The sequence below is a fragment of the Miscanthus floridulus genome, chromosome 7 (assembly GCF_019320115.1).
Source record: "Miscanthus floridulus cultivar M001 chromosome 7, ASM1932011v1, whole genome shotgun sequence".
In the NCBI taxonomy this organism is placed as follows: domain Eukaryota; kingdom Viridiplantae; phylum Streptophyta; class Magnoliopsida; order Poales; family Poaceae; genus Miscanthus; species Miscanthus floridulus.
In genome coordinates this window covers 105,211,338-105,223,743 of record NC_089586.1, presented here as the reverse complement: position 1 = coordinate 105,223,743, position 12,406 = coordinate 105,211,338, and the positions used below count along the sequence as shown (strand labels likewise).

The following is a 12,406-nucleotide window of genomic DNA, read 5'->3' as shown; positions in this document are numbered from 1 at the left end:
TCATGTGTCGTCGTTGCTGTGCATTGCATGCATGTAGAGTATATGAATTGAGCAGCTCTGTTACATACAGTGTTATAAGTCAAATCACACCGTACGTATCACGCTTCACGTACGTAGTTTTTTGACTTACTGTGCTTTTAAATCTTGATAACACACAAGTTTGTTAGTCATATACATGTATTATGTTGCTTATGTTGTTTTAAACCTCTTTCTTCTTGGGGTTTTGTTTTTTTTATTGCAGTGTGCATCATTCATCAGTGATCACATTGTGCTACAGTTTGGTTAATTGGTTTTGTATAGCGACGAGTGTATGCTAGATCAGTTCATCATGTGAGGGAGCATACAATGCTGTGCTGATCTATCCTGAGGGTACCCGGTAACAGTCATTTTTTTGTGGTTGGCTCATTTGTGTCGTATCATCCAGCCCTTAGCCCTTATACCCCATCGTTCTAAAAATTATAGTTCCCTTAACTTTGTCTAAGCCAATTTTCTCTAATTTTGATTAAGTTTTTTTTGAATATATTAAGATAATAAATACACTATCGATACATGCAAAATTTTTTTTCGCGATCGTGCGTTTGCACTTATTTCCTTAAGAGAAAGTAGAATTTGGATTACAGGAGCAGGCTTCTCGTGGTAATGAGAATTACCATGAGACGCCTTGGACCAAGGGCACTAGGCGATATTCAATACATGCGTATTTAAACAAATGCACTATCAATACATATTTAATGAAGAATTTATTGAAACTAACAGATGCCATTTTTCGTTAATAGATTTGATTAAATTTAGAGAAATTTGATTCAGGAGGAAGAAAAAATAAACTAGATATAATTTGAAACAGAGAGAATATATACTTTGTGTCGGTATTTTATTTTATTCATGATATCCGTCGTATCCGTCGTCTCTGTAGACCGATCTCCATATTTCCTTTTTTGCTTTGCTAGCGCTCTAGTAGCTCTGAGATGCCATATCTCCGCCATCATCACGAAACCAAGAATCTTCCAGCCATGAAAAGCACTACGAAGAGGAGGAGGGCCGTCGTGGAGAAAGGGAGAAGGAATACGTATGTATGGCAAACACCATGCTTTTGCACCTGCTGTCTGTCCACATTGGTCTAACGGCCCTGTTCGTTTGGAGGAATCTGGATGAATTTGAAGAAATTTGTAAGAGAAAACCATCTGTGAACAGTAGAAACCATCCACGAACCGTGCTTTTTTAGCACCAGCCTAACAAGGCCGTTAAGCCATATGCAAGGGCTTGTGCAGGCCATTGGTACTACTAATAGTATTTTCTAAACCAAAAGGGTGCCCCTCCTCCTCGACCATCACCATTATGCTGCTTGCCCTCTCCTGACCTCTCATGTAGTCATGTCAAGTGTAGTATATGGGATGAATAATGCCCTATTATTTTCTTTAGCTAGTTGGTCATTCACTTGCAAAGTTCAACTGCCCGCACCAGAAAGTTGCCATCAAATTATTCTCTCACTCACTTTACCATTTTCACGTATAGCTAGATGGCAGCCTGGGCTGTGTGTGTCTTCTTCAGGGATGGCCTGTTACAGCAACACTTCACCGCATAGAAGCCCTTCTTAATCTGGCGGTCCCACAAAGACATTCTCCTATAGAGGGATGAGGTCCTGCCGACTGTGCCGAGTATACAACTCCTCCTTGTTGGCATTTGGTCTTGGTCACCCTATATAAACTATCCCAATCCAAATGTGAATGTGCTGACAGAAACTGGCCATGATGAAGTCACGAAGATATAAGGTATATATGCTGAAATTGGACTGTGTGTGCAAGCGTGGAACAATAATGCCCTACAGTCGTACCATTGACTCATCCCCTGTTTCGTTCAACATATATAGTTGGTTATTAAGATAAAAAAAAACTGAGTCGATATCTTACAATATATTATATATAATCTACTGTATCTATAAAATACAACAATATTAAACGAATACCTCATGTTCGTCGAAAAGGTCTAGAAATTACGAGATTAATCGAAAAACAAAAAGTCTATGCCCTTAAATTTTATATTTCATGATCATTTAACTATACTAAACCTATAAAAATACACAACGGAGTAGAATAATTCAAATACAACTCTAACTTATGTTCTCTGTATATGTACAGTATGATTAGTGAAAGGATTAAGATGCCCAAGAGGGGGTGAATTGGGCTAATTCTATTTTTTTTTGCAAAAATTAAGCACTACACTTAGCCCATTTCACCCTCTTGTGCCTATAAGTTTTTCTATTGTTCTACCGCATAAAAGTTTTGCACACTAGGTTCCAATCCTATTCTAGCATGTCAATTCTAAGAATGTAAAGACATGAATTGAATTGCTCAAATATAAATGCTCGAGGTAAAGAGAAGAAGAGGAACGCGGCGATGTTCTTTCGAGGTATTGGAGAGTCGCCACTCCCCACTAGTCCTCGTTGGAGCACCCGCACAAGGGTGTAGCTCCCACTTGATCTGCGCAAGGATCAAGTGCTCTCTACGGGCTGATTTTTCGACACTCCATCGCGGTGAATCACCCACAACCGCTCACACCATGACTTGGGTCATCCACAAGCTCCGCCGGATGATCACCAAGCTTCCAATCACCACCGAGTCATTTAGGTGATGGCGATCACCAAGAGTAACAAGCACGAACTCTCACTTGACCCAACCAAGCCTAATGAGAAGAGTGGATGCACACTTGCTACTCTCTATGCACTAATGAGGTCCTTAATCTTGCATTAGCAAATCTCAGTCACCTCAGTAGGCTCTTGCTCTCCCTTACACACCAAATGGTTTTCTCAGTTGAACAAATGGGCAAGAAAGCCTCAATACACGAGATGGAGGGGTATAAATAGGTCCAAGCCAAGAAACTAGCTGTTATCCTCCAACTCAGCAAAGTCAGGGTCACCGGACAGCAAGGTGGCACACCGCCACCCCCTGTCTGGTGCCACTCCAACGGCTATTTTTTAAGTGACCGTTGCTGGGCTGGCACCGCCACCCTCATGGCGGTGGCACCACCACCCTAGGGGCAGTGACCAAGCCCCCCTAAGCACCCCTCTCTAGAAATAAATGGTGGTGGCATCGCCACCCCAGGGGCAGTGCCCTGTCCGGTGACCGAGCCTGAGTAACCAGCCTCTGGATAAAAGGGGCGGTGGCACGACCACCCCCATGCGGTGACTAGGGTGGTGCACACCGCCCTATCCGCTGCCACCAGCACTGCAAACTTATAATTCGATCGCCGTTTCGAATCACTTTCCAACTTTCGATGATCTTGGACTTCCTCTGAGCTACCTAGCGTGAGATTTAACAAATGTGCACCACATTCTTCTCACTAGACATGCCTAGGTCAAGCTACCCATCCATGCCCCCTTTATAGTATGGCCAATGGAAAAACAAAGCCTACAACTAATCCAAGTGTCTCTCAACGCCAAACGACACTTAGAACTAGTCCGTCCTTAACCTTGTCGTCCATCCTTTGAAAACCGAAATGAATTCCATCATCAGGGGCATGAATACCATAAGTGCCCAATCAATCACTATTATCATGACCTAACTTATAATGCCTCTGCAAAACACACGTTAGTCACGGTAATCTTGTGTAGTCATTAATCACCAAAACCCAACTAGAGGCCTAGATGCTTTCAATCTCCCCCCTTTTTGGTGATTGTTGACAACACAACCTCGAGTATGCGTATAAGAGAGATTTTAGGTTTTCAACCGCTTGGTTTGCATGAACTTGTGGCAATAAGAGCAAAGGGGTTAGAGCAAGTTTATGCATACCAAGTCCACAACATGTACTCAATATATAAGAATTAAGCGCGAGTACAAGAAAATAATTGCTTGTTTAACATCAGAGTATGGCAGAAGCATATTAAACGAGCAACAAGGAGGCATGATATATAAATAAAATGATACAATTAGTCAACATGTCTCACAAGACATCACACACACAAGCACAAATATAATGCAATGCATAGCAGAAATGTAAACATGCATGCAACAAAATATGGGAGTAGCACACAAAGATATCAAAACCCTCTCACAAGAAGCTCTCCCCCTATCTCACATACTCTCCCCCTATCTCACATACTCTCACCCTCTCCCTCTTTGGCATCAAGCACCAAAACCTAAGGGTCCTGAGGTAGGGTAGGTGCAGAGGTGCGCGTTGTAAGCTCGAACTGGTCGTAGTCAAAGTCTGAATCTGAACACTATCTCTCTGGCTAACCGACGGGCACTGTAGCTGCAACTGTCACTATCACTGTCACTGGAGCCTCTAAAGTAGCAGGTGGAGGAGGCTGACTCACTAGGACTGCCTGCTGCTGTGGGTCAGACGAGGCAACTGAAGAATGTATAGTGTTGCCGGTGCCTGTCTGAGGTGGAGCTGTAGGTAGCATAGGAGTTAGAGTGGATAGTACTACCTGCGAAGACTCTCCTATCACCTGGCTGTGTGTGGTGGAGACTATCTGAGAAGTCTGAACTGCTGTAGTCGCCACGATCACCGACGGTGTCTGAGTAGCTATAAGCGGGAGAGGTTGAGACATGCTGGTAATCCTCGGATCCACACCCTGAGCTGCTAGAGAGAAGTCAAGGGTTATGGGGTGGATCGGAGACACCTGGGGAAAGCTCTAGCCCTAAAGTATTCCGTATTGAATAGCTGGGGCCAAAGAGACCTGTTGAACCGGTGTAGGGGCTGCTATCTGGACTGGAGGCAGTGGAGGTGAGATGCCTGTCTACTGTAGAATGTGGTCAAAGTAGTGAAAGTGACGCACCTCACAAGCAAGCATGAGGTCCTAGAAGGAATCCTACCGAGCCTGAATGTTCTAAAACAAAATAAGCATTTGCTAGCCTAGCCTCGCCTGCTTGGTATGTACCTTTGCCTCATGTCATGCCTGCTCGGCTACGATCCTATGAAGCTCGGTGGCCTATCTCTACTGCTCAGAGATCATCTGCTAAAGTAAAGCTACCAGAGTGGGGTATGTCACTGGAGGAACTGGTAGAGTAGAGCGGGAACCACTAGCCTCATGGTCGTGGGGTCATGGAGGCGAAGGTGCTCATGCTGGCTTGTCCTCCTTCTCCTCATCATCGTCAAAATCATCATCATAGTCTCCACCAAACTCCTTCTTAGTGTCATGAACTGACTCATCTTGAGGGTCCTCTGCCTCTGGCTGCTGGATAGGCTCAAGCTCTCCGCGTCGCTCATCTGTCCCAAGGGCAACTAGCCTGTAAGTCCCAAAGGCTCTAGCATGAGTGTCTCGAGCCATGATGTACTAAGGGTGGTGGATCAGCCTCTCAAAGATATGAGACAAGTAGTGAGCGTAGGGAATCTGACGACAAGCTCTACATCCATCCATCACTGTGCCCTCAATCTCACAATGTAGAAAGTCTACAACATCAAACACTATGTGAGAGACTAGTGCTCCAAGAAGCCACTGCTGCAGGTGTGTCAAGGCCTCTCTAAAACCTACACATGGTAGAAAGGTCTTCCTCATCGCTGTCTCAAGCACATGAGCAAGATGGGTCATGTCCCTCGGACTTCGTCTAGAACCCTCGTCAAATGGTGGATGAAAGATAGCGGCCACATGGGCTGCTGGTGGCTGTGTCTCGCCATAAGGTCGTCGAGGAGGGTCAACTGTACCATAGCACAAACTATGCAACCTAACTAGTGTCTCTAGAAAGCCGTACATCTGTATGATCTCAGAAGCTAGGATCTTATAGGTCTCACCCTCAAATCTGAACTGTATGAACTCGTAGCTTGGGTCAACTCAAACTATGGCGTAGAACACTCTGACCCACTCATCCATGTACAAGCCTGATCTGCGCATCAATGCCTTTTGCCCTGGCAAGTAGGTGATGCACTGTGAAATCTCACAAGTGCCTACTGCTCTCCTCAAATAGGCTAAGTCTAGAACCCTATGGGGCCTCAAACCAACTCGCTCAAGTCTCTGTGCTCTATAGAACGACTCTAGAATAGTTGTGCTGAACAGTGTTGAAGCAAGCTCCTCTCTCTATGCAAGTAGCCACTCCTCAAGCGAGACATTCAGAAACGACAGACACGTCCAACTATGGTGTCTTAATCAAGCGAGGGTCATCATGAACCTGCTCAAGCCCCTGCTCATCACGCTCTCTGAAGTGACGTCTAGGTGGCACTAGAGGCATGTCCTCCTTGGGGTCCTCAGGCTCCTACTGATAATGCCTCGGCATTAGGTGCATAGAGGTGCGTGCACGAGATGACCGATGGAGCAGAGGTGTCGGTGTTTCGTACAAGCACCGGCAAGTAAATTTATAGTAATGCGCGTTAGGCTCGGATGGTGCGCTAAAGGACACAGGATTTATACTGGTTCGGGCGGAACGTCCCTACGTCCAGTTTGTTGCTGCTTGTGTTATTAGCACCGTGAACGGTCTGTAGTAAGGGATACAAACTGCCGAGAGAGGGACTGGTCCCAAGTCTCTGATCGAATGATTGAAAGGTGGTCGAGAGCTTCGTGGCTGCTCGTGTGTATGAGTGCGTTCTATTGTTCGGTCCTATTTTTTCCCGTTCCTTTGATGGAGGATGCGCATCCCCTTTTATAGATGAAGGGGCTGGCTTTACAAGGGTGAGGACTCCAGGATGCGCATTCTACTTAGTCTTGTGGCTTACGTCTATCCGATCAGGTCCTCCATTCTGATGAGTGCGAAGGAAGATAAGTGCTTACAATATTGTTGATGTCTCTGTAGGATGTCAGGTTAGTCACAGAACGCTGCCCTACGCAGGGTATGGGCAGTAGTACGGTGGTTTTGACTTATGAGCCTCTCCCAGCCTCGCTCCGTGCGCCTTCTGGTTCCCATGATTCCTTGTTGGGAGAGTTCGGGGTCGGGGTCCGGTGTGGCACCGTGGCCAAGGCCTTCTGACTGGGGGGACCTGAGGGGTCGGGAAGCGGGCGCCGCTCCCTCGGGTCCACAGCGTGGTGACGGAATACCCGTCGTCCGTGGAGATAGCAAATCCGTCCTTGGAGCGTAGTGGTTGTCGTATATCTTTGTTGGGTTCCGTGTCCCAGAGCTGAAGGCGGCGCCTACATCTCTACAGGGTGAGGCGTACACACCTGTAATACCTTTTGGGCTCTGCGGCGCCCGGAAGGGTCTAAAGCATCAGTCCTGTCGTTCCCTGGCAGTCTTTTTCCTGCCAGGGCGCAGGGTATGGTCGTTGGAGCCATGGTTGACCCGAATGTCTTGTCTCGTCCTATACCCATCATTTATGTGGGATAGATATCGATCGGGGCGAGGCTCGTTCTGGGCCGTCGGGTGAGGTGGAGATCAATCCCTATCTCTTGGGCGAGACTAACCCTATCCCTCTGGGATCGGGCGAGGCGGAATCCATCCCTTAGCCCTTGGGCGAGACCGAGCCCGCCCTATAAGCGTCGGGCGAGACAGAGTTTGACTTTGAGCCTTTGGGCGAGACAGGGTTATCCCACAAAGGCGTCGGGTGAGGCTGACCCTGCCCCTCCGGGATCGGGCGGGATGGAACTCATCCCTTAGCCCTCGGGCGAGACCGAGCCCGCCCTCAAGGCGTCGGGCGAGACGGAGTTTATCCCTCGGCCCTCGGGCGAGACCGAGCCCGTCCCAAAGGTGTCGGGCGAGACGGAACCAAACTCCTGTTACTCGAACAAGGGATGACATGACGCCTTTATGCGTCCGGAAGTTTTTCACGTTTGGTGGTTATCGGTTCTGCCTTCTGGGGTACCTCGGTATTAGGTCCCCGACAGTAGCCCCCGAGACTCTAGGTGATTCAGGTAGAACCGCCTGGAGGGTGTTTTTGATTTCGCCGAAGCTAATTTGCCGGAGGGTGCGCGCGAGCGCACCCGATGGGTGTAGCCCCCGAGCCCCCGGGTGACTCGAGTTGAGTCGCCCGGGGGGTTGTGTCGGCCCCTTCGTGGGTAAGGCTGAAGGACTTAGTTTTTCATCAACCGGGTGTTTTTCCGAGTGGGTCGTGTCGTCCCGTTCGCTGGGGATTGAATCGGAGCTGTCATAACTGGTGCTTCTGCCCTTGATGGCGGATCGTTCGTGGTTTCCTTTTTAGCTAGGGCCGGTCGGCGAGTGTCTGGGCCCTAGGTGGTCCAAAGAGAAAAGAACAGGCCTTTGTGGCTGGCGCTTCCCCGGTGGGTAGAGAGTCCGAATTCACTTGGGGAAAGCGAACCTGTCCGCCGAGATTTTCGGGGTGAGAGGATAGGGACTGCGGGCGCGTGTCCCGCGACGTGACGCGGTGGCGCGCGTGGCAGGCCCGGAGATCGAGGCGGATGGTTGCCCTTCTCGCATCCGTCGCCCCCTATAAAACCACGGGGTTCGCCCCCAGGATCCCGTATTTCGCTCCCCTTCCTTTGCGTTCTGAAACATCCGCCGCCAATCTTTCTAGCCTCTTGCGCCCGCATCGCTTCCGTCAACCTGGCCTGCGTTCGTGCTCCAGCCGCCGTTAAGCTCGCGCCTGCCCTTCCCCCCTACTGCTTCAATGGAGTTGTGGGGTAGATCAAGCATCACCTCCCGGCGTCTAGAGGGCCTCGTCCGCCGTGGCCTTCTCCGCCCACTGTCCGCCGTCCAGGAGTGGTTGCTTCCTGGCGACGAGGGTGAGCCGGTACCGCCTGAAGGGTATGTCGTCTCTTTTGCCCTCTTCCATGAGCGGGGATTCGGGGTACCCGCGCATAGATTCCTTCGGGGGCTATTAGATTACTATGAGGTAGAGCTGCAGCATCTCACTCCCAATGGGATTCAACATATGGCGGCGTTCGTTGCCCTGTGCGAGGGTTTCCTGGGGATCGATCCCCATTTTGATCTGTGGCGGTATTTCTTTAGCATTAGTCTGTCGAAGAGGAAGATTGGGGGGAAAGAAGTGAATGCGCCGATGGGGTGTGCCAGCATTCACCTGCGCCATACCCGGTCGCAGGGTTACCCGTACATGCGTCTGGCCACATCCAACAAGGGATGGCATTCGCAGTGGTTTTATGTTAGGGATGATGCGAGTGCCCCCCTACCGAAGTACACCGGACGTCTTATTGTGGATGCTCCGGCGTCGTGGGGCTGGGGCGTCCAGGCTAAAGACAAGAAGCACATCTCCGACCTTCTCTCTGCCCTCCATGCCCTGAAGGGTCGGGGTGTAAAGGGGTCGGGGATCATCGGTGCCTACCACGCGAGGAGGGTGGCGCCACTGATGGCGCGTGTGCTTCCCCTGCATCGGATGATGCCAGGGATATCGTTCGAGGGGACGGTGCTCGTTGACGAGGCGCTCCCTTATTCGGAAGTGGCGCAGCGTGTCAAGGAGGCGACGGAGCCGACGAAGGATTCTGCCGGCATGGTCCTCGACATCGTGTATCCGGTGCCCGGGCATCCTCCAATGCGGCCGGAGCCTGGGTTCTTCGAATTCGTAAGCCCTCTTCTCCTGCACTCTTTTCTTTCTCCTGAATCTCCCTTTTTTAATACTTGCTTTTGTGATGTTGGGGCTAGCCGAGGGGGCTAGTCTTCAAGGATAGTCCGGCTCCACTGCCGAAGGACAGGGCTGTGGCGGTGGCGAATCGACTCGCGGCCGAGCGGGACAAGAAAGCAAAGGAGGAGATGAAGAAGGCGAAACTGACTGAAGCAGGAGGCACGGGATCAGGGGAGAGGACGTGAGCAGTGAGGATGACGATGATGATGATGACGACGATGAAGACGACTGAGGTAGCCGTCGACGTGGATTGGGGCGTCCTGGCGGACTGAGGACACGCTGACGAGTGGCCACCCATCCGTGCAGGGGCCCTTCCCTTTCCACGCGGAGGGAAGTGGATCGATGAGGTCAGTGGAGGCCGGTGAGTCCGCTGCTTCACACGGCGTGCCGGCCGAGGACCGGTGGATGGGGGAGGGCGAACCTGTCGCCGCCATCCCCGAGGCGACGATGGAGGGGAGCAGCTCCGGTGCTGCACCCCGTGAGACGATGGAGGGGGACGGCTCCGGTGCCGCGCCCGACGAGACTGATGGAGAGGAGCGACTCCGGGGCCAGCGCCCGACGAGACGAACCCCCCTGCCCCAGAGCAGGGGACAGGCATGAAACGGTCCCGCCCAGATGAGTCAGGGCAGGGATCTGGGGATCCGTCCCCAAAACGCTTCCGCCGGCCGAGGACGTCAACGTAAGTTGTTGATTCCTCTGTTTTCATCCTTTTTCCATTTTTATTTTGACTTAACGGTTACTACCTTTGTGCAGGTTCTTGCGGACGGGTCACCCCCTGGGGCTGGCGCCCAAGAAGAGTCTCGCCCTTCAAGCGGGACAGACGGCGTCGCCTGGAGTCACCCCTGTTTCGGGTGGGAGTGGTGCCGACGTCGGGGCCGCGTTGGCCGACCCGACGGCGCCCATGGTGGCTCCCACGCCCGCGGAGGTTACTGAGCGAGCGGCCTCCTCCGTGGCGGACGTGGAAAAGCCGGCCGAGGGCCGCATACCGCCGGTGGAGGTGGTCGTGACCGCGCTAAGCCAGGATCAGCCGGGCGCGGTCGTGGTGGCGCCCGAGGGCGTAGTGCAATCCGCGCCACCAGGGGCCCAAGTGGATCCACCCGTGACGCTCGAAGCGGCCCAGACGGAGGAGGGTCCAGCCGGAGGGTCCTCGAGTGCGGCGGTGGTGCCGCACAGGGTCAGGAGGGAGCCGCCACCGGCCCCTTTGTCGGGAGGAAGCCGCTCCCCTGCGCGGGGGGAGCCGCCGCTCCAGTGGATGGCCGCTCAGGACCCGACGTCGGCTCTTTTCTCGCTCGATGATCATTCCGAGAGCATGGAGCGGGAGGGTCTTGACATCGGGATCTCGACCATGCTGAACGCCCTGGATCAGGCCAGAGGAGCCCTCCGTGAGATCGTTATCCCTACCACTCAGGTATTTTCTGGGCTTTCTTCTTTCTTCGTATGTTTTTGTGTTTTCGCATTTCTGATACCAGTCTTCTTTCTCTTCAGGTTCTTGTTGCTCGTAGCCGGAATAAATCCCAATTCCTCCGCGAGCAGAAGGCGGAGTGGGATCGCCTCTCCGAGGAGGTCCGGCTGCGAGCAGACATGGCCGCCCAGCTTGCTTCCGCCCAGGAGCGGGAGGCCCAGGCGCGTCAGGACGCGGAGGAGGCCCACGGGATGTTCGAGGATTTGTCGGCGAGGTCCAAGCTGGACGGGGAGGAGATTGTCAGGCTCCAAAAGGAGCGAGACGAGCTGCTGCAGAGGAATGCCGCGGCCAATGAGAAGGCCGACGAAGTCCTGAAGGAGCTGGAGATGGAGCGGGACCTCCGGCGGAAGGCCGAGAGTAGGGCCACAGCCCTCCAGCAGAAGGTGGACGAGGACGTCGAGGTGGTCCGCTCTCTCCGGGCGGAGCTTGATGACGCGGTGAAAGGAAAGTCGAGTGCTGAGAACGCCGCCACCAAGCTGGAGAAAGAGGCTGCCTATACGCGCAGAGCCCTTCAAGCTGAGAGCGATGAGCACGATCTTCTACAAGCTGCGGTCGGGGTGGTCCTTAACGCCCTGAATGTGACGGAGCCGGTGGAGACCAGCCCGCTCGCGGCTCGCGTCGGGGGTATCACGGCTCGGGTGGGCCAGCTTGAGGAGAGTGCCTTTCACGCCGGGATTACCCAGGCCTTCACCGTCGCCCACGCCCACTATGAGAAGGAAATAAACCTGAAAGTGATGAGCGAAGGCTTTCCGTCCACCTACGAGGATGAAGAGCTGGAGGAAATGGAGCAGATGGTCGCTCCCCTTGCGAAGAACCTGGCAGACAGTCTGAAAGAAATGGTTCTCCCTTCGCGGGAGTAATTAATCGAACAATTTTGAGAACAGCTTATATGTAATATGTGAACAAGTGTCGGTACTTTTCGAGTCTGGACTGCCTTTCGTGCTTTTGCGTCTTAATTTCGTTTTGTTTGATTTTTGCGATTTCATTTTTTACGGTCTTACCAATATGTTCCCCTGAATTATGCCGCTGATTATAATGCGAGGAGATTGTTCCGAAAGAAGGAAAAGAGGTGGCCGTACCTTGACTGAATTATGCCGCTGATTATAATGCGAGGAGATTGTTCCGAAAGAAGGAAAAGAGGTGGCCGTACCTTGACAGCCCCCGAGTAAGGTCCGATCCCCGCACCTGCTGGGGTCGGGTGTTACTGGAGACCGGGATCGTGGTTCTGGTGATAATGGATGCCATCGCAATAATCCCCGCCCTGTCTTCCAACAGAGATCCCAACTGGGAACTCTATGGGCTTGGCAAGGTGAGGTCTTTGTCCCTGCATTATTTGGCCCGAGACCCCGAGCCTTGTCAGGGTCTGATAGGGGTCGGCCGTTATTTGCGTGTTACCCCGTCCTCGGTTTTCGCAATCGGAGGGGCTGAGTAAACGACACTTGCCTCGACGGCTTGAGTACCGCGCTCAACGAGCTCGCTAAACGGGTACGT

The 12,406-nt window shown here is 52.0% G+C and overlaps 1 protein-coding gene across 1 annotated transcript; it reads left to right on the top strand.

Annotated features, from left to right (window-relative positions):
• The first annotated feature begins 10,049 nt into the window (after positions 1–10,049).
• On the top strand, positions 10,050–11,831 carry LOC136466003 (uncharacterized). The gene is made up of 3 exons (XM_066464524.1): positions 10,050–10,132; positions 10,207–10,861; positions 10,939–11,831. Exons 1-3 carry the CDS (start codon positions 10,050–10,052, stop codon positions 11,773–11,775), a joined length of 1,575 nt encoding a protein of 524 aa, XP_066320621.1. The 3' UTR covers positions 11,776–11,831.
• Positions 11,832–12,406: the final 575 nt, after the last annotated feature.

Excerpts from the sequence above, each read along its gene's own strand:
- LOC136466003 (XM_066464524.1), top strand. The coding sequence starts at position 10,050 with ATGAAACGGTCCCGCCCAGATGAGTCAGGGCAGGGATCTGGGGATCCG. Across the intron at positions 10,133-10,206 it reads CGCCGGCCGAGGACGTCAAC|GTTCTTGCGGACGGGTCACC; the intron begins GTAAGTTGTTGA and ends ACCTTTGTGCAG. Across the intron at positions 10,862-10,938 it reads TCGTTATCCCTACCACTCAG|GTTCTTGTTGCTCGTAGCCG; the intron begins GTATTTTCTGGG and ends CTTTCTCTTCAG.